The sequence below is a fragment of the Sylvia atricapilla genome, chromosome 2 (assembly GCF_009819655.1).
Source record: "Sylvia atricapilla isolate bSylAtr1 chromosome 2, bSylAtr1.pri, whole genome shotgun sequence".
NCBI classification, from domain to species: domain Eukaryota; kingdom Metazoa; phylum Chordata; class Aves; order Passeriformes; family Sylviidae; genus Sylvia; species Sylvia atricapilla.
This window is the reverse complement of record NC_089141.1, coordinates 26,320,376-26,341,788: the sequence shown is the minus strand read 5'-3', so window position 1 is coordinate 26,341,788 and position 21,413 is coordinate 26,320,376. Positions and strand designations below refer to the sequence as shown.

The 21,413-nt window shown below is 48.2% G+C and overlaps 2 protein-coding genes across 8 annotated transcripts in view; one reads left to right on the top strand and one right to left on the bottom strand.

Annotated features, from left to right (window-relative positions):
- EPHA1 (EPH receptor A1) overlaps positions 1–1,640 on the top strand; it is a 34,154-nt gene extending 32,514 nt beyond the window's left edge. The window contains exon 17 of the mRNA XM_066341094.1: positions 533–1,640. Coding sequence (XP_066197191.1) covers positions 533–611 — 79 coding nt within the window. The 3' untranslated portion in view covers positions 612–1,640. The remainder of the gene's footprint in view (positions 1–532) is intronic.
- Positions 1,641–4,969: 3,329 nt separating this feature from the next.
- Positions 4,970–17,378, bottom strand: ZYX (zyxin). 7 transcript variants are annotated; one of them, XM_066341086.1, is made up of 10 exons: positions 17,033–17,378; positions 13,710–13,970; positions 9,873–10,072; positions 8,795–8,887; positions 8,011–8,511; positions 7,534–7,675; positions 7,279–7,448; positions 6,949–7,127; positions 6,566–6,686; positions 4,970–6,164 (listed from the first exon to the last, which is right to left on the bottom strand). In XM_066341086.1, exons 1-10 carry the CDS (start codon positions 17,361–17,363, stop codon positions 6,054–6,056), a joined length of 2,109 nt encoding a protein of 702 aa, XP_066197183.1. In that variant the 5' UTR covers positions 17,364–17,378; the 3' UTR covers positions 4,970–6,053. The 7 variants fall into 7 exon arrangements, with proteins under 7 accessions (XP_066197183.1, XP_066197189.1, XP_066197190.1 ...); XM_066341092.1 differs by having other exon boundaries at positions 17,214–17,328; XM_066341093.1 differs by lacking the exon at positions 17,033–17,378 and adding an exon at positions 15,377–15,396.
- Positions 17,379–21,413: the final 4,035 nt, after the last annotated feature.

Sequence of the window (21,413 nt, the reverse complement as noted above, 5' to 3'; positions counted from 1 at the left end):
TCCTCACCCTTGTAGGACTTTGTAAGATAATTCCCTTACCACAAACTCCATATGGACTAGTGATATACTCCCCACTCCATCAGCCAGGCACTGTTGTGTCATAGAGCAGATCTTTCTGGGTTCCTCAGAAGGACTCAGAACACAGCTGTGTTATTTTGTCAGGGATGAGCAGCCAGCTCCAACCAGGGCAGTTACACGAACCAAATGAGCAGGCTCAGTCCTGCTGAAGGGTTGAGACACGGCCCCTGTTCACAAGCTGATTTAATCACAAGTCCTGATTTACTGGGAGCAGAGACCTAGCCATGACGTAGAAAAGGTCCGTTGATTGGACGGGCAGAGATAGGCAGGGAAGGGCAGGAATATCTAGAGGTTTCTTCCCTCTAGAGAAAAAGTAGGTGTATTAGGAGGAACTGAGAGAAAGGAAGCTTTCTGAACTAATGCTTGGTAACTGTTTCTGCCTTTACTCACACCCTTGTCCCTAAGGAACAAGAATAGCAATTCATTTTTTCCTTTCTTTTCCCATTTCCTTCAGGGACTTGAAACAGATGGGAGTGTCACTTCCAGGCCACCAGAAGAGGATCTTGTGCAGCATCCAAGGCTTTAAGGAGTGATCAGTCGTCACATTCTTAAGCTTGAAAAATGTCCATCCTTACCAGATATCATTTGGAATCATTCCTATGGCAATTGCTTCCAAATGAGTGACTGGACAAGCAAAGCAAAACAACCAGAACTGAAAAAGCTCATGAGGCAACACCACCTGCTCTCATTTCTGTTCCCCCTTGCTTTTGCTCTACAGCAGCCATCAGTATGTTTCAGAGAACTGGTCTTAAAAACTATTCTCTGTCAGTATTGACTGTCTTCTGCAGTCCACTTTGTCCACCACTAAATAGGCCCTGTAGTCCACATACTGGAATTTCAGACCCTCAATATATCACATGGAATATGAAGTGGGTGGAGGGTGGTGGATAATGTTTTAAGATTGGAGATTAAGGTTCAAAATAGACTGGGACATTCAGGGAGCAAGCACAAGAATAAAGACAGGTAGAGACAGGGCTCATTCACTCCTTGGTATGCATTCCTTCTCACTTCAGCACCCTTCTGTCTTTTGTATTTTGCATCAGGAACAAACTATTCAGTCCTTCACAAGGCTGCTGGTAAGGCATATATTTTTTAATGCAACTGTTCTTGCTGTGAACACCACCCTGTGGTGTACTTCTTTCTTTGGAGGAGAAACAGAGTAGAAGCGCACCCTGCTGTAACTTGTATGATCACATCACCTCAGCATGCTGCTGTTTTGCACATGCACACTTCAGAGGGGAGATTTACATCTCTCCAGACTGCTTAATACCTTTTATGCTGTGGACAGAAAACCCTTTACGTATCCATTTTTCTCTGCCCCTTTTTAAAAGAGACAATAGTCTTGTTTGGCTGGAATAGGGTATTTGTAACAGAAAAATGTGTAGGTGGTCTGTCTTACTCCTTCTCTATGGAGGAAATGTTATTATTTATCAGATCTCAAGACAGTTATAGTCTGTAAATAATATTTTGTAAATAAACCTGTGGCAGAGCAGGCTGTGTTGGAATTCTTTGGCTTATTTCAAACGTGGTTGAGACCTTTAGCATACATAAGTCCCACTAGGGTCCTTGCATCCAGCCAATGGTCTTTGTCCATGTAACTGCAGATGTGACATTGAAGTGCAATTGCATTAGGATTAAAGGATACCTTTGCAGCTGGTCACTTCAGATTTTTTCTTTCAACCTATTTATAGGCATAGCTATCTGATATCCATGTCCATGTTTTACAGATCCTGTGATTATTCCTAAATCATAAATATTAGCAACTACTGCTGTGTTTGATGAAATAAATATATGTGAGTAGTACTTCTTTCTCCTGCAGACTAGACTCTCCAGAAGAAAGAAAAATTCTCACACTGATGTTCCTAAGACTTTCTCCTACTCCAGAAGAGTAGCTACCTCAAGATTTATTTCTCAAGTCTAGGTTGGTGAAGGTGACTTGCTAGAGATAACAGTGTTTCCATTACTGTATAATAGTCTAGATTCTTAAGACTATAAATTAACACTGCTGCTTGTGGGAGGGCCTTGCTTAATCATAGATGACAGGAGGGCTAAGAAGCAGAGATCTAAAGAACTCCAACCTGATGCAAGAAGGCTGGTTTCTATTCAACACAGATCATGGCTACCACAGACCACTGTAACTATAGCAAGACAGAGAGCTTAAAAGCAAAGCTCTGAGTTTTTAATATATCAGTCTTAGTTACAAATGTCTTTAACCTGAAGTACAGGTAACCAGTAAAGTTGCTGCCTGGCAGATACCCAAGCTAGCAGTTATGCCCTGATGAGGTGACACAAGATTATGTGCTTGTGTCATGCACTGTAAACTTTGGCCTGTCAGTGCAGGTGATAGAGAACTGGGAGTGGTTGATACATCAAATATATGTGCTGCCATGCAGAGGGACCGTAATAGAGGGGAGAAATGAGAAGAGATTTAGGCAGTTGAACCAAGGGAAAGGCAGAGCCTCATGACTGGGGAGGAATAGTCTTACATGCCACTACAAGGTGGGGACTGGAAGACAGCTTTCCAGGAAAGGACTTGCAGGTCACTGTGAAAGTTGTACCTGAGCCCTTTAGCAAAAGAAGACAACAGTACCTGGGCTGCATTTCAGTGAATGCATCACCAGTAACTGGAAGGAGGCAATTATTCCTCTTCATTTAAGCATCAGTCCTGATGTGTTGTGTCCAATTCTGGGGTCCCCAGTACAAACAAGGATATAAACTTAATGGAGCAAGTCCAGTGAAAGGCCACTGTGGTTTTGAAGGGATTAGAGCATCTGACATACAGGGAGAGGCTGAGAGAGATGGAGGCTGTTCAGCCTCAAGAGCAGAATGTTTGGGTGGCTTTTATTACTGTGTATAAATACCTGATGGGAGTCAAAAAGGAGCCAGACACTCCTTGGTGGCATCCAATGAAAGAAGGAGCAGTGAGAACATACCAAAATGCAGTAAATTCCATTAGGTGAGAAAAAAAACTTACAGTGAGAATTGTTAACGCTGGAACAGATTATCCAGGTCTCATCCTTTAAGATATTAAAAAGCAACCTGCTCTGGTTGACCCTGCTCTGACCAGGGAGGTCCCCTCCAACTTCAAGTGTTAGGACTGCTGAAGCAGCTGGCTTGGTAGAGAAGAGGCTGTTCAGTTCCATGTCCTCAGGGCACAGCCAGTAGCAAGCCTGAGCATGTATTCCCAATAGGCACTCATGCACAGAAAATCCCCAAGTATATAATGTGTGCACGTATATAAACACACACATACTGTACATGACTGGCCGGAGGCAGAGAGCACAACAGACATGCAAGCACAGCACTAACAGCCTAATCCTCTTCCCAGCTCTGGCTGATCAGGATGAACCTGTTAGAGGGAGACACACACATGTACAAGATGGATCCCTCTAGTGCCTGAGACCAGCCATCCTGCAGCTTGCTCCATGCCCCGGAGCCTGAGCTGCTCTCCTCAGTTGCTGGCACCTAGATATGCAAATCCTCAAGGCCTGCAGCCCTGCTGCAGTGGTGGGCATGCAGACATGCACACACACACACCCTGGAGCCCTCCAGGAATTAGCCTTAGATGTTGGCTCTACCCAGCGGCTGCCCCCACCTGGTCTCCCAGTGCCCTCATACACAGATGAAAACTCCTCTTTCAGCTGCTCTCCAGATGCAAGAGTAGCTCATGGGAGCTTGAGCAGCTGACTCACACATGTCTTCACAGCATTTAGCCAGACCCACAGCCATGCCATGTCCTGGCTCTCTATCTCTTATCTTACCAGCTACTCTGACTTGATTTTGCTGGCAGTAACATACCTACATAACATCCATGCACTCAGCTCTGTCCAGTTGCTGGCATTTAGATCCACTTGCACAGAACAGATTCCATGCACCAAAACAAAAAAAAAAAGCTATTGTGAAGACAGGACAGACTGCACTCATGACACACAGGGCATGGCCAGACAAGAGTACTGTGTACATGCAGCCATCTCCTTCTGTGCGCTTTTCCTGACCATTTTTCTCATGGTGCTTCCCCTCCTTGATCACTCCTGTTTCCTTTGATCTCTCCCATACACATCCCATGCCTCTCAGAGAAGAAACCACCCTTTTAACCCACAAGGTAAGCCCTTCCCATTGACTCCACCGGATACGCCAAGGCTATGGTCCTCTGACAGCTCTGGGAGGAGCAGAATTAGTGCTTCTCTACCCCAGGATTGTTCTTCTCTGCACTCCTTGGTGTTCATGGGCACAAGCTTTTAATAACATGGTCTAGAAACAACCTCTCACAACAAACTAGCAACTACTACAGTAAGAAAAATAAACATATGATTTGTTTATTCTCTACTCATTCTATAGAGAGCCTCAAGCCATTTACTGGATCAATTTGCAAGGAGTCATTAAAGATTTTCCCCAAACTGGCAAGAGATCAAGAGTAGGTTTCATGTCTCTGAAGTGTAGAAACATTGGTGCTTACCACAAAGAGGTGTTTCACCTGCAGTGACCATCACAGTAGCATGCTTAGAACCATAAACATGAAGGACAAACACTTTCTGAGAAGCAATCGTTAGGGGCAAAGCAAAAAAACTGTGCACTTTTATTACAATCCACTTCCATCTCACTGGAATATCCACCTCCAAGTGATTTGTGAAGCAGACTACAATATTCCTGTACTGAACTGCAGTCTTCCACTGCATTAATTGAAAGCTACTGTTCAGGCACAGAAAAATAGAAGTCTGAAAAGGAGACCAGGAGGTGGAGAGAAAAAGGCCATGTTCACACTCCAGATCTCTGGAGGGTGGGTGGAATAATCTTATATACATTTGGCAATGCATAAAAAAGCTATACAATGGCAGTTCTACTGCCAAAGACAGCAACTCTCATGGGTGGCTGGACAAATACAGCAGACAGGTTAATGGAAAAAAACCACATATTTTTATTGAATGCAAACAGTGGTCGGACAGTGTTGTTATTCAAAAGGCTTATTCAGTTTGAGACAGTTTCTAGTCCAGGAGATGGGGCTCGGTGCAGTAACACTTAGAGCCAGACAGTACATTGCAATTACACCGCAGCTTTCACCGACAGCAGTGAGAGAAATCCTACTGGAACAGGAGACATTCCTCAGTCTGCTGAATCCTCATCCACACACTGAGACGCCTCCTCACCATGTGCTGCCCGTCCTTATGACGGTCTCTATTTGTAAACATGCATTCTTTGGACTGCTTTGCTACTCTGGTTCCCAGCCTGGCTGTCCAGAAACCGCACTGGGAAACGATTCATTTTGGGAAGGGGAAAAAGATTAAAAAAAAAAAAAAAGAAGTTTCCAAAACTCAAAAACAGAGTAGTATTTCAAACACTGCCAGTTTAATCTGGCTAAGAAAAAAAATGACAAGACAGTTAATCAGTAACATCCATTAGAGACAGAAGAACTATAGCAGGTTAGCTTTTTCCAGCAACAGTAACAGATTCCCACTACTTTCTGCCTCCACACTCTAACCCAGGTGAGGGAGCAGGCAGAGGGAGACATCCTGATAACGAGGTGTTACAAGATAAAAAATAAAAGACAGAAGTGGTGCAGAGATGCAGGCTTCCACCATCTGAAGTTAAATCCTCGTTCTTGGCTCCATGGAACTGCAGAATGCTCTCAGCCTTTCCCAGCACCTGCCACCAGGTCTTTCTTGCTTCTTCCACCAGGCGGTGGTGGAGGTCTGATCCTTCTCCAGAGTCTTGAGGGAACAGCGATTGTGCACTCACCTTGATCACAGCCCCCAGCCTTCACTGTGGCCAGGAAGCAGTGACAGGAGAAGAGGTCCTTTCTTGGTGGGTGTGCAGAGTGAAGTCTAGGAGCAGTGAAACCTACATGAGTAAAAAACTGCGCTGGCATAGTCTCCATTGGTAGCAGTCTGCCTTGTCAGGCAGAGGGCAGGTAGGACAATGGCAGGGAGGGGAGGAGTATTGAGTGGGGGGGTCTCGAGGGGATGCCCGCTCCGAGCTCCTCAGCGTGCTGTTTTTGCACGGACGGTGTGACACTTGATACACAGCACGTGCCCATCCAGAGGAAAGCACCCATTCTCATCTGCTTCAATGGACAGGGGCTTCCCACAGTCCTAAATAGGAAAAGAAGAGGGACAGAGCTCAATGATGGCCAAGAACAGGGTGAAGGCATTCAAGGATGTAAGAAATGCCCCAGGGAGTCAGGATAATTGCTCACAGCCCACTGCTCTGATCCTGGTGGTGCTAATGGGAGATGCTGCTTTGAGAGGAGAGCAATGCCAGCAAGTTCCCCTCCTATACACAGCTGATGTATTGAGGTGTTAGAGAATGCAGCAACCCTGCACAGTCCCCGTGTTCATGCCTGTCAATGTCTATATCTTTTCTGAACGTGCTTCAAAAACACTCCAGATTCATTCAAAACAACCTCAGTGCCTGGTCAGCAGAGACGACAAAGGCACCCAGTTGCTGGTGATGGGCATGGGAGGCATGGAAGGAGTGGGGCCACCAGGCTTACCTCACACTTGTAACATTTCATGTGGAAATTTTTCTCCAGTGCAACAACACGCACTGTCTCATCCTTCCCAGGCTCTGGCATGATAGGCTCACTACAGACTGAGCAGCGTGGAGCATACTTCCTACAACACAGAACCATGGAGGAGGGACCGTGAACACCGTGGTGACATACACAGCAGTCTACTTAGTGCTGTTCAATGGCATTAGCAGCAGAGGAATAATAAATGTTTAGGTGGAAAGACATCTTAATACTTTGCTGACTCATTTTTAACTTCACGTCCAACAGATGACATGGGCAACCCAACCCCACACTGCAGCAAAAGGAAGCAGGTAAGAGGGAATCTGCCTTCTCTCATACACCACATGCACGTGCTCTCTCCGTACCTGTGGTAGTCATCCACACAGTGAGGCTGGTTGGACTGATCCACAATGAAGGAGGTCCCCTCCAGGGGGGTATGGCACATCACACAGGTGAAGCACTGGGGATGGTATGAGTTACCAGTGGCCTTCAGCATCCGGTCTGTGATGGTCTGCTTGCAGACACTGCACTTCTCCAAGGTGCTCTGAGCCCAAAGAAAACAAGACACGTGAATCCAATCTCTCACCCCTGTGAGGCTACACCACAGAAAGCAAAGATGCAAGGAAGAAAGGAAAGCAAGAGAACCACCACAGCGAGCTCAGTTCTTTCCAGCAGCTTTCACCCCAGTGACTCACAGCATAGCAGTCCTCACAGAAGGGCTTCTCATCCACATTGTAGAACTGCTGCCCCTGCAGCTGCTTCTCACATTTGAAGCAGGTGAAGCATTCCACGTGGAAGAGGCGGTCCAGGGCCCTCACAGCTGGCTGGGTCCGTGACAGGGGCTTCCGGCAGAAGCCACAGAGCTCTGTCAGTGGAAGAGGAAAGGGATCAGGAGACATGAAAAACCCACCAGAGTCTTAACCTTACTGCTGTCCACTGTGCGAACACACCAGAAGTTGCAGCCTCTGCTGGGGGTGGATGCTCCATATCCTTCATTAATTTCTGGGTCAACTTCTCCAGTTCTTCTACCTCCTTCATTGTCAGACAGGAATTCCCCCTAGGTGGATCTGCACTGGAACCTGTGGGTCTATGCTGCAGAAAAAGAAAACATTCAATCCCAGAGGATATACTCCCTCCCACCCTGTCCCTAATAAACCTATTTCTCTTGCCTTTTCAGGTCCTCTCTGTTCATCTCTAGGAACAATCTGCCATCCAGTGCTTGATTCTTTCCACCTTTACATGAAGTCCTCCACCACTATCTCTATAGTCAGATACTCTCTTATATATAGATATATAGTAGATCACTCTCTTTCAGATGGGTAACAGCCTCCCTTAGCCTGGGACAGATCTGCCCTCAGCCTCCCAACTTCACTCCCAATGTGCCTGTCCAAAGACACAAGTCCCACGGCTCTTTCTCTTCCCCTTACCGTGTCTTTTACAGCAGCAGGTTGTTCTGTTGGGCGTGGCTTCTCCTGCACTTGGGGTTTTTCCCTCTGCTGGGCGTAGGTGAAATTGGGGGGCTGTGGTCGAGAGGAGGGGCCTGAAGATGAAGGGACTGTGAACTGAGTCTGAAAGGACGTAGGGTATCTTGTAGAATTTGAGGGAGCCATTGGAACATTGTCACCTGATCTGGACACAGACTTAGGAGAGCCACCAACAGGAGATGGGGTGATTTTAGGGGTAGGCTGAGCAGAAGGAAGAGAGGGGGGCGGAGGGACTGGTGCTTGGGGCTCCTTGCGTTGCTGTGGGGCTGCCCATGGGGTTGGGGTGGGGTTCAAATCCACCCCAGAGGGCTTGAAAGATGAGCTTGGCTTTGGTGTGAACTTGGAAGGAAAGGAATGAGGAGTATCTTTGGGTGCAGATGGTATATCCACAGGGGCTTTTGGGGCCAATGGCTTCTCCAGAGAACCTGTGGATCCTGGAGTTATCTGTAATGAGAAAACAGACAGGTATCAGCTAGGTGGAAGAGAAAACATGTCATCTATAGCAGTGAGTCAGGCAGCAGCTATCCCAGACCCAGAATGCGAGGAGTTTCCACACTGTGACATATTCAGCAGCACCGACAAGTTGCAAGATCCATGCTTTCTGGTCCTTCACCAACACTTCTGTGTTCCAAAATCCAGACAATTTAATCTTCAGCAGCACCCTCCTCACCACCTTTGTTCAGCAAACCAGTCACTTCCTCCACCTGCAACATTCTGGCCAGCTCACCCGGGATTTGAAGGGGTCATTCTTCTCCATGTCATCCAACATTACAGACAGTGAGTCAATCTCAAGTTCAACGCTGCTCATCTTGCCACGTACCTACACCGCCATCCATGAGGAAAAAGGGAGCAGAGCATGTTATAGGAACAGCCAGAGAGACGGGTGCATCATTCCCTTACAGTAGCATATTTTGATCCTTTGGACTGTGGTACAGATCTGCTCCTTGCTTTGAATGGATAAAAAGCTGATGAGGATGAACAGGACACAGTCTCAAAGGTCTACAAACAGTGGGAAAATGCACAGCCCAAGTAAGATCTCAGAGAGATTCAGGCAGGAAACAGCATCTGGATGTCCGTGGTCCAATACTCTGCTTGCAGCAGGGCTAATTCCCAAGCAACACCAGATTGTCCAGGTGATTTCACAACATTCCCAATGATGCAGGTTCCCCAGTCTTTCTAGGCACACATGCCAGCAATGAGCCACCCTTGGAGTGGAACAGGGTTTTCTTCTGTCCAAGAGGAATTTCCCTTGCTACAACTTCTGTCCATTGTCTCTTGTTGTGCCTGAGTAAGAAGAATCTGTCTTCTCTCCAGCCCTCCTTTAGCTCTTGCAGACTCCAGTCAGACCCCTGCCTTGGGAGCCTCTTCTGCTCCAACCCCCAAAGGCTGCTATGACCTTTCACTGGACTGCATCTCACTCAGCATTTCAGAGGGGTTATTACACTGAAGAGCCTGACAGGATACAGTCCTCCAAGATGCAGCCTCACTAGCACAGACGGGAGGAGCATTCATGGCCTTGTCCTTGTCTCCCAAGCGCAACCCAGCGTGTGGTTGGCCTTCACTGCCACAAGGGCGCATTGCTGGCTCGCATTCAACTCAGTGTCCAGTTGGAATCCCAGGTCCTTCCCCACAGAGCTGCAGCCCAGCCAGCTGACCTAACCTGTGCTGGTCCACGGGCTGGCAGCATTTCCTGCTTCCCCAGATCTCAGGGCTTCCCGCTGCTGAGTACAGACAGCAGCGAGCGGCTGTCCCAACTCACAGAGCATCTATCCCACAGAAACCCCACTGCCTTGGACTGCACTCACCTGTGGGGCAGGAACCTTGCTCACAGGTTCTTCATCGAACATTGGTGGAGGAGGAGGAGGCGGAGAAGGAGGAGAAGGAAAAGTGTCTTCTGGGGCTGGTGGAAAAGGTTCTTCAAAGGGTGGTGGGGGTGGTGGAAATGCACAGTTTGAGGAGAAACTTGCATCCTCCCCAGGTGGAGGAGGAGGTGGCAGTGGCAGGTCTATGGGGAAGAATGAGAATAAAAGTGACTTCAGACCATTTCTTACTCCTAGCCAGGAGGGTTCAAGAAGGTATTGCAGCAAGCAGGATTACAGAATCACAGAGTGGTTTGGGGTGGAAGAGACCTTAAAGAATATCTAGTTCGAACCTCACTGCCATGGGCAAGGAAGCCACTCACTGGGCCAGGATGCTCAGGGCTCCATCCAGCATGGTCTTGAACACTTCCAGAAATGGGGAATCTACCCCTCTGAGCAACCTGCTCCAGTGCCTCACCACCCTCTGAATAAAGAACTTCTTCCTGACATCTAATCTAAATAAGTCCTTTTTCAGTTTAAAACCCTTGTCCTCTTGCTATCTGTACATATAGTCTCCATCTTCCTCTTTTTTATAACCCCCTTAAGGAAGCAGAAGGTCACAATGAGTTCTCCCAAGAGCTTTCTCTTCTCTGGGTTGACAAACCTCAGCTCTCTCAGCCTTGTCTTCCTAAAAGAGGTGCTCCCGCCCTCAGATCATCTTCATGGTCTCCTCTGGGTTCACTCTAACAAGCTCACGTCTTTCTTGTGCAGAGGACCCCAGAGCCAGATGCAGCATTCCAGGCCTCACAGGAGTGGAGCAGAGGCAGAATCCATCCCCACCTGCTGGTCACCTTTTTGGAGCAGCTCAGGACTCCATCAGCCTTCCAGGCAGTGAGTGCACATTGGCTTCCCTGTACTCATAGGACCTCAGCACCCATCAAGGATAACTGAACTCCACAGGCTGTTTTTTCACCTTGTCCAAAGCTTTTCATAACCATTTAATCTTTCCTCAGTAGCTGCTGCTATTAGTCACTGGGCAGAGCTGTGTATTTGGGAAACATGTCTTGCTATGCTCATTTCCACTCCTTGCCTCATTCCTTAGTCCCCAGCATACCCTTCCCTTGCCAGTACCTAGCTCAGATTACTGAACAGAGGGTAGCATACATGGAATGCCAGTGGACAACCCAGGACCCTGGAGAGCTGGTGTTTTTACACGAAAATAAGCTGGCATCTCACAGCAGGATCGTAAGCACTGCAAGAAACAAGGGGCAGAGGCAAAGCAAGCTGGACGAAATTACCCCTGATGTGTATAAATAATCTTTGAAAAGCCTTTGTTTTTCTGGGGAGGGGGGTAAAACCAGCTTTGATTTTTGAGGCTAGCATGTCTTCCCCCCAATATACATTAGGACGTGAGACTTTTTCCAAAACCCTTTTAAGCAGGCTGAAAGGCACCAGAGTGCCTCAGTTTCCTAGAAAACACAATTGCTTCCACCTATTCGTATTTGCCAAAGATGCAGAACAGGCAAAACCAACCATTTTCTACTAGAACACAGACAAATAAATGAGAATCCTCTTCCCCACATAGGGGAGAAAGCATATTCTTACCAACCACACAGCAAAGAACATGGAAAACAAGGAGGTGTAACTTTCACATGCCTTCTTCCAGACACCCACCTCTCTTCCCAGCCAGCCCCAATGAGCAGTAGGGTGAAAGACCAAGCTTTTCACTTCAGCTACTCCAAGTGCAACTTTTAACAGCAGTAATCAAATTGTCTCATCTTTATATCCAGCTGTTCTCAACAGGCTTTATAAGGGCTTCTCATCTGTAACCTGAGGGAGACGATACTGGCCTTTCAGAAAACGAAAGCCAAAATCTTATTAGCCTGTGGAATGCATAAACTGCCCTGGTATGCAACACCTCTTCCAAGCCTTCTGCTGCAGAAATTCTGCTGGGGGGAGGGAGTAATACTATGTATTTTTTTTCTTTGAAATTACAGTTTGGCATCAAGCTTGTACGTGCTTGCCTTTTCCTTTATTGAAGCAATAAGAAACAAAACCCTGATCTGTCGTCACATTGTTTCAGATGCACTAAAACCTCGTTCTGTGAACTATTCACAGGACAAGAAAGTTCCTCATGAAGTTGTCATACCAGATTTACAGAATAATCAATACCAAATATAACATTCCTACAGCAATACTATCTTAGACATCCTGTCATTTAAGACAAAGACTCCAGCTCCTACAGCTCTGCATCATACTACATTTTGTTTGGGGAATGTGTGAGAAAGGCACAGAAGGACTGAAGATATGCACCAGAGAAGGAACAAATCGGACACATTTTTCTCATGACTAAGTTTTGGTGGCTCATCTGTACTTCAGATGTCTTGCTGGCAGCCCCTACCCAATGATGACACAGCAGCTTATGACAAATGGCTCTTTTGCAAGTTTTCTGTCTAGAAAATGTCTAGAAAAACTCCATAATGCCCACTTTAATGACAGGAGAAGCAGAGCAAGCAATACCTAATGCTTCACTCATGCTCTATAATAAAAAGTAATTTTTAACGTCTGTCTGTCTGTCTACGTCTACTTCAGGTAATATTTGTGTCTGTTTGAGACCTTCTGACAGACACATCCCTAATCGAGACAACTACAGCAGAAAATGACAAGTCCTAGGACAGGCTTGGTTTCCACAGACACAAGATTCCAGCCAACAACATACAAGAAATAGGTCATCAGAGTTAACTGGTACAATTTTAGGAGGCAAAAGCACTTGCATGTCCTTGAGACTTGAGAAATGGGAAAAATGGCTTAATCACTTTTCTCCTCTAAGCACAGGAAGGTCAGCTGCCCACTAACTTAGCTTGCTAACCTACAGAATATCAGTTTTGCAGTCTCTGCTAAACAGTGAAAGAAAAGAAATTTAAACCAGCAGCTGGCATGCCCTGAACATGTGTGTCCCAACTGAGGCACACCCTTTACTCAATAGAGCCTTGGGGAAATAGGCAGTATCAAGGATTAGAAAAGGGTTCCTACAGAAATTTCTGGTGGCTGATCATGACTTCAAACTAGAGTCACACAACCAGTAACCTGCATCTTGAAGGACACAAAACCAACCAAGCAATAAAACATGGAACAAAACCAGACCACTCTACCACGGCAGGAAACAAACAAAACAAAAAAAAGGCCACACACACACAAGAAGAAAAAAAAAAAAGAAAGAAATAAGAAAACCACAGTGAAACAAGAAGTCACTCTAAACAGGAAAACCCAACCCAAACCACTAGGAAAAAGTACAAAACTGTACAAACCATACAAACTAACCTTTAAGTCTCACTTCCTGTTTATCGTCACTGCCACTAGTTTTTCATGCAATTATTTCTCCCTTCTCTTTGCCATCAAAGATGGCAATTGCAGAGTGCACAAGGACAGTCAGAGATAACCAGCTTGAGCTGGGACTAATCAGCAAGAAAGAGAACAGCGTGATTCATCACTATCAGGGTCAACTTCTCTGCAACATACTTGCTCTCAGACACGCTGGCCAGAAACCGACTGCAATTACACAACTGTGCACCCAGGGAATACTGAGAAAAATCCACTGCATTCCTCCAGCACCAGTGCAGTGCAGGACAGCCTCCCCCCTCCTTTCCTGATGGAGATACTACGTACTTTGAAATCTCTTTCCAATCCATTTACCTCACTATAGAACCTGCTAGACTCTACAGCAAGAATATCCATCACTTACAGCAGTTATGCCCCTCTTCTTATACTCAGCCCAGCTACAAACCTCTCACCCTGAGAATTCAGAAATGCATATTCACATCTGCCATGCCAGCCTTCACCTACCTTCTGCCAGCACGGACATGGGTGGTACTGGAATCTCCCCCACCTTCCCCATCTGAGCCCGCTGGGCACCAGGACCAGGAGGCGGGGGCAGCGACGGCTCTGAAGCACCCCCAGCCTTGAAGGGGTTCACCTTGGGTTTCGGGGCAACCACGGGTGCAAACTTCTTCTGTGGGTTGTAGAAGGAAGGGGTAGAAATGTTGATGCTGACTGTGGACGTCATGCGGGTCCCTGGGGCACCTGGGGAGGCCATCTTCTCAGCACCTAGCAGGAGAGAAGAGGGAGGAAACCTATATGAAGTCATCCTTGGGCCAGAGTGGAAATTAATGGAGAAGAACATGTGAAACAAAGGGATACAGGAATTTAACTCAGGCCATAGACTGAGGTGCCCGAGCGGTGCACTTACAAGACCAGCACAGGAAAAATGAAGAACAGAAACTGCAGACAGCTCGAATGAGCCATCACACCTCACCATTTCAGCTCAGGATGGCATTAACCACAACAGAGCAAACCCAGATTTCCACCGCACGGGAGCCTTGCACCTATGGTGACCAGAAGGAAGGCGATCCCCTGCACCGCAAAGGATGCCCCCAGAGGTGCAGTCAGCCTTTCCTCTCGCCCTTTTCCCGGTAACGCCAGCCGGCTCCTCTCGAGCCCAGCCTGTGACAGCGCCAGCCAGCAACGCCCGCTCTCCCCCGGCACCCGCACCCTTTACCTCCAGGCCCCTCCATGCCGCCGGAGCCTGCTCGGCAGGGCGGCAGAGGGTCTCCCGGAGCCGGGCGATGCCAGCCCGTGTCTCCCGCCCGCCTGCCCCGGCCCCGCTCCGCCGCCCGCTCCGCTCCGCCCCCGCCAGGAAGCGCTCCCCGGATGCGGCCGCCCCCCGGGCTGACCCCGCGCCTCCCGCAGGACAGCCGCATCCCGAGGAATCCCCTCGCCTGCGATCCAGGACAGCCGCATCCCGAGGAATCCCCTCGCCTGCGATCCAGGCCAGCAAGCCCACCCGCGCTAGAAGCCTCCATGGAGCCAGAGGCTTTGTTGTAAAGCCTGGCATGGCCATAGCCCTTCCTAACACCCCAGCACAATGGGGCTGCCGTCAGCACGGGGGCTCCGTGCCAGCTTTTCACGCTGGCATGTCCGAATCGGTGCCCCTCCGCGCCGCCGGCCCCTCACACGGACAATACCAGCTGCTGCCACAAACATCCGCCCACCCCGATTAACCCCCGGCCGCTGGCGAGACCTGCGTGCCCCATTCTCAGCGCTCCCACGACTCGGTGCAGTGTGGCACCATGCAGCAGCAACCTGTCACAGCTCCCCCAGGTCACAAGCGTGCGGCGACACAGACAAAGTCCACGCTGCCGAACTTTTCCTTCCTTTTGTGCAGTGCTGATAAGATGCGTACACTTGGACAACTCTTCTGGGAGCTACAAAAGGAGAATGAGGCCGCAACAATAAGCACGAGCCAAAACGCTGCGCTGAGCGTTCCCCCTGGATTCAGAATGGGAAAGGGCCAAGGCAGAAGAGTAATTACCAAGGTCTGTCCTCACTCCTCCAAACTTTTAGGGGTCAACAGACTTGCAAGTCAGAAGGGAGTGACCAACTCCCTCCATTCTGCACCACCAAGCTTCAGAAGCTGTTAGAAAGACCTCCAGCCTCTCTTTAGAGACTTTTACCTCATGCTCCACTATTTCACTAGGGTGTAATGAACCACTTGGCAGTAGTTCTACCAGATCTGACAGCATTATGAGCAGAACACTAGAGTGACAATGTCACTTCTAATGACGGGGTTATTCAACAATCTGGGGACGTCGGCTGCTTCACAAAAAAAACCACTGGCTTTGCAACCAGCAGCTGCTATCTCCCTTAAGCCAAAGCAGCCCATTTCCCGGTATGCTGTGTCGCACTTGGGCATTTTCAGCTCAGGGCTGTCTCCGCCCAGCAGCTGCCCGAGCTCATCCTCACGTCGGGTTATCAGTCCACCCACACACAGACCAAACCGGCTGAGAGAGCTTGGCCTTGCAGACAGTCACCCCCTCCAGCCCTGGGGCACTGCCAATGCCATCTAAGCCACAGCAGGAACACACAGCTCACACAGGTCCGGTGGCGCAGTTTGTGAGAGCTGTGGGAGAGGGAGTGTCACGCCAAGAGAACTAATCTCAAATCTTTCTCATCCTCACACTTAACCCCGAGGGGAGAGATTTCTCTACCTGGTGTAACAGCATTTAGGATGACTCAAGCGGAGCTATGAAGAAAGATGCCCTGAAAGGACATAGTCGGGATGCCTAAGTTCCCTCAAACACAGTTGCTTTCTGAGAGCAGGAAGCAGGAGGACAGAACCAAGGGACACCTCCTTCAGAAAGTGGGTCAGTTCCCAGAAGGTCTCATGGTGGCTCTGCCACCTGTTACACATCCAGACTGCTTTCACTTCTTGGATGCCGTGGCACCACTGTCAACAGCTCTGTTCCTTTCCCGGGGTAGCAAAAGCAGGAGGAACCTGAAGAAGCAGAGAGCTCAGTGACATTTTTCACTTCTGTTGGTAAAAGCAGTTTGGCAGCAGCCACACTGGGAGCCCCTACACACATAATTTCTGTACTTCCCCCATCGGCCAACTTCCTCCCAACCGAGGGGAGTCAGAGGAGGACGAAAAAAACATCCCAAACCCAAAAACCCACCAAAAAAAAAAAAATCTCCACAAACAAACACGAACATTAAGAACAGATTAAACGGATTCAGGAGTTAGCTGCTTTTCATCCAGAAAGTTCTCCCAGCCTGCCCCAAAGTTATAAAGCTTCAAAGAGAGCAAAGTCTATCAGCTATGCGAGCTGCAAGGTAAAGCCTTAAAGCAACCGGGCTGGGGGAGGGGGTTATTCGGAGCTACTAACTTCTCTCAGCAGATGCTGTGATTGCCTCCTCCCTATGCAAGGGAGGGAAGAAAAACCAGAGAAAACTCCAAAAAGCTATGCAAACATATGTAAAACGCTACGAAGTTCTACCACTTTGCAAGCGCTTTCTCAGGGCACTCCCAGGGGAGACAGAAACTCATAAATTAGGTAAATCTCATGCACAAAGGGCCCCAGATTCCTCTCCCGAGCACATCTGGAAAAAGGCTCGCGAGGTGTCTCGGTCATCCATGCGCACACAAAAGAAAGCTTGTCCCGAGCAGAGCCGGCAGCACCTCCTCCCTCTCCCCCGCTGCTGGGGCTGTGCGGGAGCGCCGAGTCGCCTCCATTCCACCGGGAGGGAAGAAAACTCACCACACACACACACACACACACACACACACACACACACACACACACACACACACACACACAAACACACACGCAAACCTGCCTTTCTCGTAGAAGGTGAAGCACCCTCCTCCCCCGAGCCAGCACCGAGAGCGAAGGGCTGTGTCCCAGGCGCAGAGCCGTGCGGGAGGGCGCGGCAGGAAACCCGCACCGCTCCGCACCACCCCCGGGGCGAAGGACAAAGGCTTTTTCTCCGAGCGAGCCCAGCGAAGAGACTCACCTCAGGGGGAGCGGGAAATGCCACCCCCGGCGCCGGGCTGCCCCGGCCGGCCCGCCGGCAGCAGCACCGAGAGGCGGAGAAGCCGCCGAGCGCCGGCGCTTCCTCCCAACTCGCGAAAAAAGCCTCGCCCAGGCAAAGTTGTTTGACCATAAAAGGCGCGAGGCCGCGGCACAGCTGAGCTCACTCGCTGGGGAATGTGGCAATGAGGTAACGGGGCCCGGGGCTCTGCCGGCGGGGAGGGGGCAGCGCTCTGCCGCCGGCGGGACGCGGCCCTCGGGGTTTTCCCCGGCCCCCTCGGCGCCCAGCCTGGGCCGGGCTCGCTGCCTGCCCCCCGCACCGAGAGCCCCGCTCCTCCCGCCTTCCCTAGCCTCGGAGCTGCCCCCAGCCCGCGATTTCACTTCCAGTCGCTGAGCTGGATTTTCGGAAGGAATGCGGCGGCTGTGGTGAGTCAGGGTCCCTGCTGGCCTCCTCCCCGCCCGAGCCAGCTGTGAGAGCATCTGACTCACGCTGCCCCGATCTGCCAGAAATTAAAGCAAACATCAGATGACTCCACCGTGCAGAAAAGCGACTTGTTCTCGTACTGGCTACAAGGCAAACACAACTAGCTGGTTTATACCTAACACTATCCGCACGGATTGCTTTGTTGGATTGCCAGCGCTGCACATCGGTTTTATTCTTACCTCAGTGCTCGCTTGGGGCTCAGCCTGCTGTAGAATAGGGGCAGCCTGACCCAACCCAACAGAACGTAATTTTCAACCCCAGCCTTTGCAGCTTCTCCTTGCTTCAGAGCCTCTCACGAAGGAGGAGCACCAATAAAGACATTTCCTGTGCTTTGTGCAATCATTGGGTTTGACTTTGGAATCTGACCTTAATATCGGGGTTAATACCCCTACTGTTGCGAGTTCCCTGGAAAATTACTGTATTTGGTAATGCTCAGGGTACCTGGGGCTTGTCTGCTTCAAAGACTTACCTATCAACACAGGTACCTTTCAGTACTGATAATTTACTTGCAGGTGAGTGAGTAAGCCACAAACCACACCAATGACACTCCCAGTCTGCACTACTGCAGAACGCTCACATTGGAGAGCTATGTAAAGAGATTCGTCCAAGGTTTAAATCCAGTATAAGCAAATCTTTAATTTTACAGATAAAGTTTGTACAAAAAGGTTGTGTCTTTTATTTAACCAGGTGATACAGTTGGAAGAAGTCTCTCTGAGGTTCTTCAGTGTTACATACCATTTGAAAATGCCACCCATAGCAATGCCTAGCACTGAGCATCTCACTCCCTTACACAGCTGCAACCATTGAAATACTGATCTATAGCTCCGAATTTCTTAGAGATATATAGCTCTTCTGTGGGTGCTAAATAATCCTGTTTACTGCTGCTTTTGTTGCATGGCACAGTTCCCTTACCTCCCGTGATTAATGCACAAAGTAATTATATAGGATAAAGAATGTATCTCTGTGATGGGTCTTCTAACACTGTCACATTTCTACTGCAGACAAATCTTCCCTTTTGTTCAGGTAAAGATGTCACTGCAGAGCTGAAAAGAATTCACTGCGTAACTGCAAACCAAATTCTAGAACATCACAACACACTCTACACAATGAGCCTGACGTCAGAGAACTCTGCCACTGTTCCCTGGGCTAGCTCTGACTTCAGAGAAAACAAAGAATGTCTCAGACCGAGATTAAAAAAGTGCTGAGTGAATATGAAAAAAAAAAAAAAAGCTTTTATACTTTCTGGTCACATCCCCATAAATCCAGATGCTTGCATGTTTGATTTTCTCACCAGTGCATTGATGTTAAAAGCTCATGAAGGGATCAAGGAAAGTGGGAATAAGAAAAAGAAAAGCACCCCTCGTAGACATTTTGTATGAACTCCTCACTATGAGGAAACAAATGCAAAACAAGTGTTTTGCAGGTTGCATGTGTGAATGCTAGAATTCTCAAATCAGAATACATCATAATAAACGAGGAAACTAATCTGGTTTTGTGCTTGCCGCACAGTGAATTTAAAGTTTGTGCTTTTGTAATTGGAAATGAAGATTAACTAACTTCCCTGTTAGTTCTGATTCCTCCAGAAAGAAAATAACAACCTCCTTATGCTAACAGTCTTCCTTTATGCAATTATTGGCTTGAAAGAGTAGGCATTTTTCTGCTGCAAATGAAAATTAGAGCCTTGAGATGCTCACAGTTGTAGTCACACTCATTAGCTGAGGCAAAATATTAGTCCTGAAGAGGCATTTAGCTACCTGGGTGCAGAGATGGATCAGCAGGTATACTTGGCTTGTGCAAGACCTTGTTATTTCTGGAATTAGCAGCTATCCTCTGCATAAATCGCTTTGGTTGTTCCATGCCATGAAAAAAAATGATCTGCTATTTTGGAGTCTATTGTGGTGTGAATGCTACTGTCACCGTGGGTGAAGTGACAGTGCACTACAAAGCAGGTGTTTGAGGGGTAGTTCTAGCTGGGTGCACCCAGTTCTAGCTGGGTGCTTCTTTTGAGGCAAGTGACAGGAAGCAAGCCATGCCACTGGCCATGAAATCAAAGATTAGAAATGCTGAGAGTTCAAGGCAGCCATCTCAGGAAGACTAAGTTTTAACAGAGACAGTTATGGAGAATCTTTGCTGGCAATTCAGTCATGTAATGCAATGGATAAATAATGAATAAGACCACACAGAAGGGGTGTGGCTAATTCATGTACTGCACTGGGACGAGGTATGTGCTAGCAGTGGTTAGGTGCCTATGAGATGAAAATAAAATTAGATGTAAGAATCAAAAATAAGTCCTTGAATACAAAAGGAAGAATTATTTGCAAGAACACTATTGGGGAATTAAACTTATCAGGCAGAAAATCTTTTTTGCTAGCCAGGCATGGTTTAGGTAGCTGCAGATGGGAATCTTTGTGTTCAATATGTGTTTAAGGTCAGAAGAAAGCAATCTGGAATCTGGACAGGGTGCTTTACTTGTGTTAATGCAAAATGTCTGCATCTGTATAATTTCCATCCATATCAACAGATCAATTAGTGCCATTTTATCTCAGCGTGAGTTAGTTAACAATTAGTGACGCCACACAGGAGCCCATGTTTTTCCTAAGCAACATGAAGTTCTGACTCGTATCTGTGTTGAATCTCTGATGCTTCTTTAGTTACATAACTTCTGTTTAGTCTAACCACGTTTCATTGATTAATGTTAAATTGCTACTTAATCAGCTTTCCCCATGCTGTATTAAATGCTATGTGTGGGCCAACTGGAAGGGTTGGGAATATATAATGGATCTGCTTTGGTCTCCAGGCCAAGTAGTTAGGCCTGCACTGTGCAGGGCAGGGCCACCTGCATCCACATGGGCCAACAGATGTTACAATTGGACTCAGTGATCTTAAGAGTTCTTTTCCAAGCTGAACAACTCTGTGTAATTCACCCTGGTAAGAGGTTTCCTAGGATCTTCTGTGTTCCCATGGCACAGCCTCTCCTGGTGTGCTCCTCGCTCCCTTCCTTGAGCAGGGTGTTCTCTGTGTGAAAGACAACATCTGGCCCAGACTGTGCCCTGCCAGGCTGCTGCTCACAGCCCTTGTGGAGGCCATGACGTGTGCAGAGCTGTCCTTTCTCTGACCAAACAGCAGTTTCAAGTTGGAGTGCCTTAGTGCCACTGTGGGATGTGTGTTGACAGCTGGGTGCCACACGCAGAGAGCTGTGCTGGGGACACCAGAGCCTCCTGAGACAGCAGTCCTAACAAGCCTCGTCATCTCCCTGCCTCTGTGCAACTGGCACGCAGTCAGGAATGCTGTTTGCAAAGGTCATGAGTTCTAGAGACATCCCTGAATGACCAGCTACCCAGGACATACAGCTATAGCTGGTTCTCTTCAAAACTGAGCCTGCTGTGCAAAGCACACGCCACAAGTGTGTGTCCCCAAGAAGGGGAGCTGTTCAGCAGCTACAGAGAGCCTCTGTCATCTCTGAAAAGGGCCATTGCAGATGCTCAAATCCCACTGTGAAGGTATTGCATGGTTCACATGCACATATGTACGTACATACTTCCAGAGGCATCCCACACACATGTACAGTTAGCTCGTCCTGACTAAAACACTAGAATAGGCCAAAAGCTGCAAAGAGAAAAAAAATCCCCAAACCCTTGCTGTGTCATGAAACACTTTCTTAGTGGGGCAAATCAGCCATATACACATAAGAGGGAGCAA

Excerpts from the sequence above, each read along its gene's own strand:
- ZYX (XM_066341086.1), bottom strand. The coding sequence starts at position 17,363 with ATGGTCAAACAACTTTGCCTGGGCGAGGCTTTTTTCGCGAGTTGGGAG. Across the intron at positions 7,676-8,010 it reads CTGCTGCTGTAAAAGACACG|CATAGACCCACAGGTTCCAG; the intron begins GTAAGGGGAAGA and ends CTTTTTCTGCAG. Across the intron at positions 7,128-7,278 it reads TCTGTGAGGACTGCTATGCT|AGCACCTTGGAGAAGTGCAG; the intron begins GTGAGTCACTGG and ends CTTTGGGCTCAG.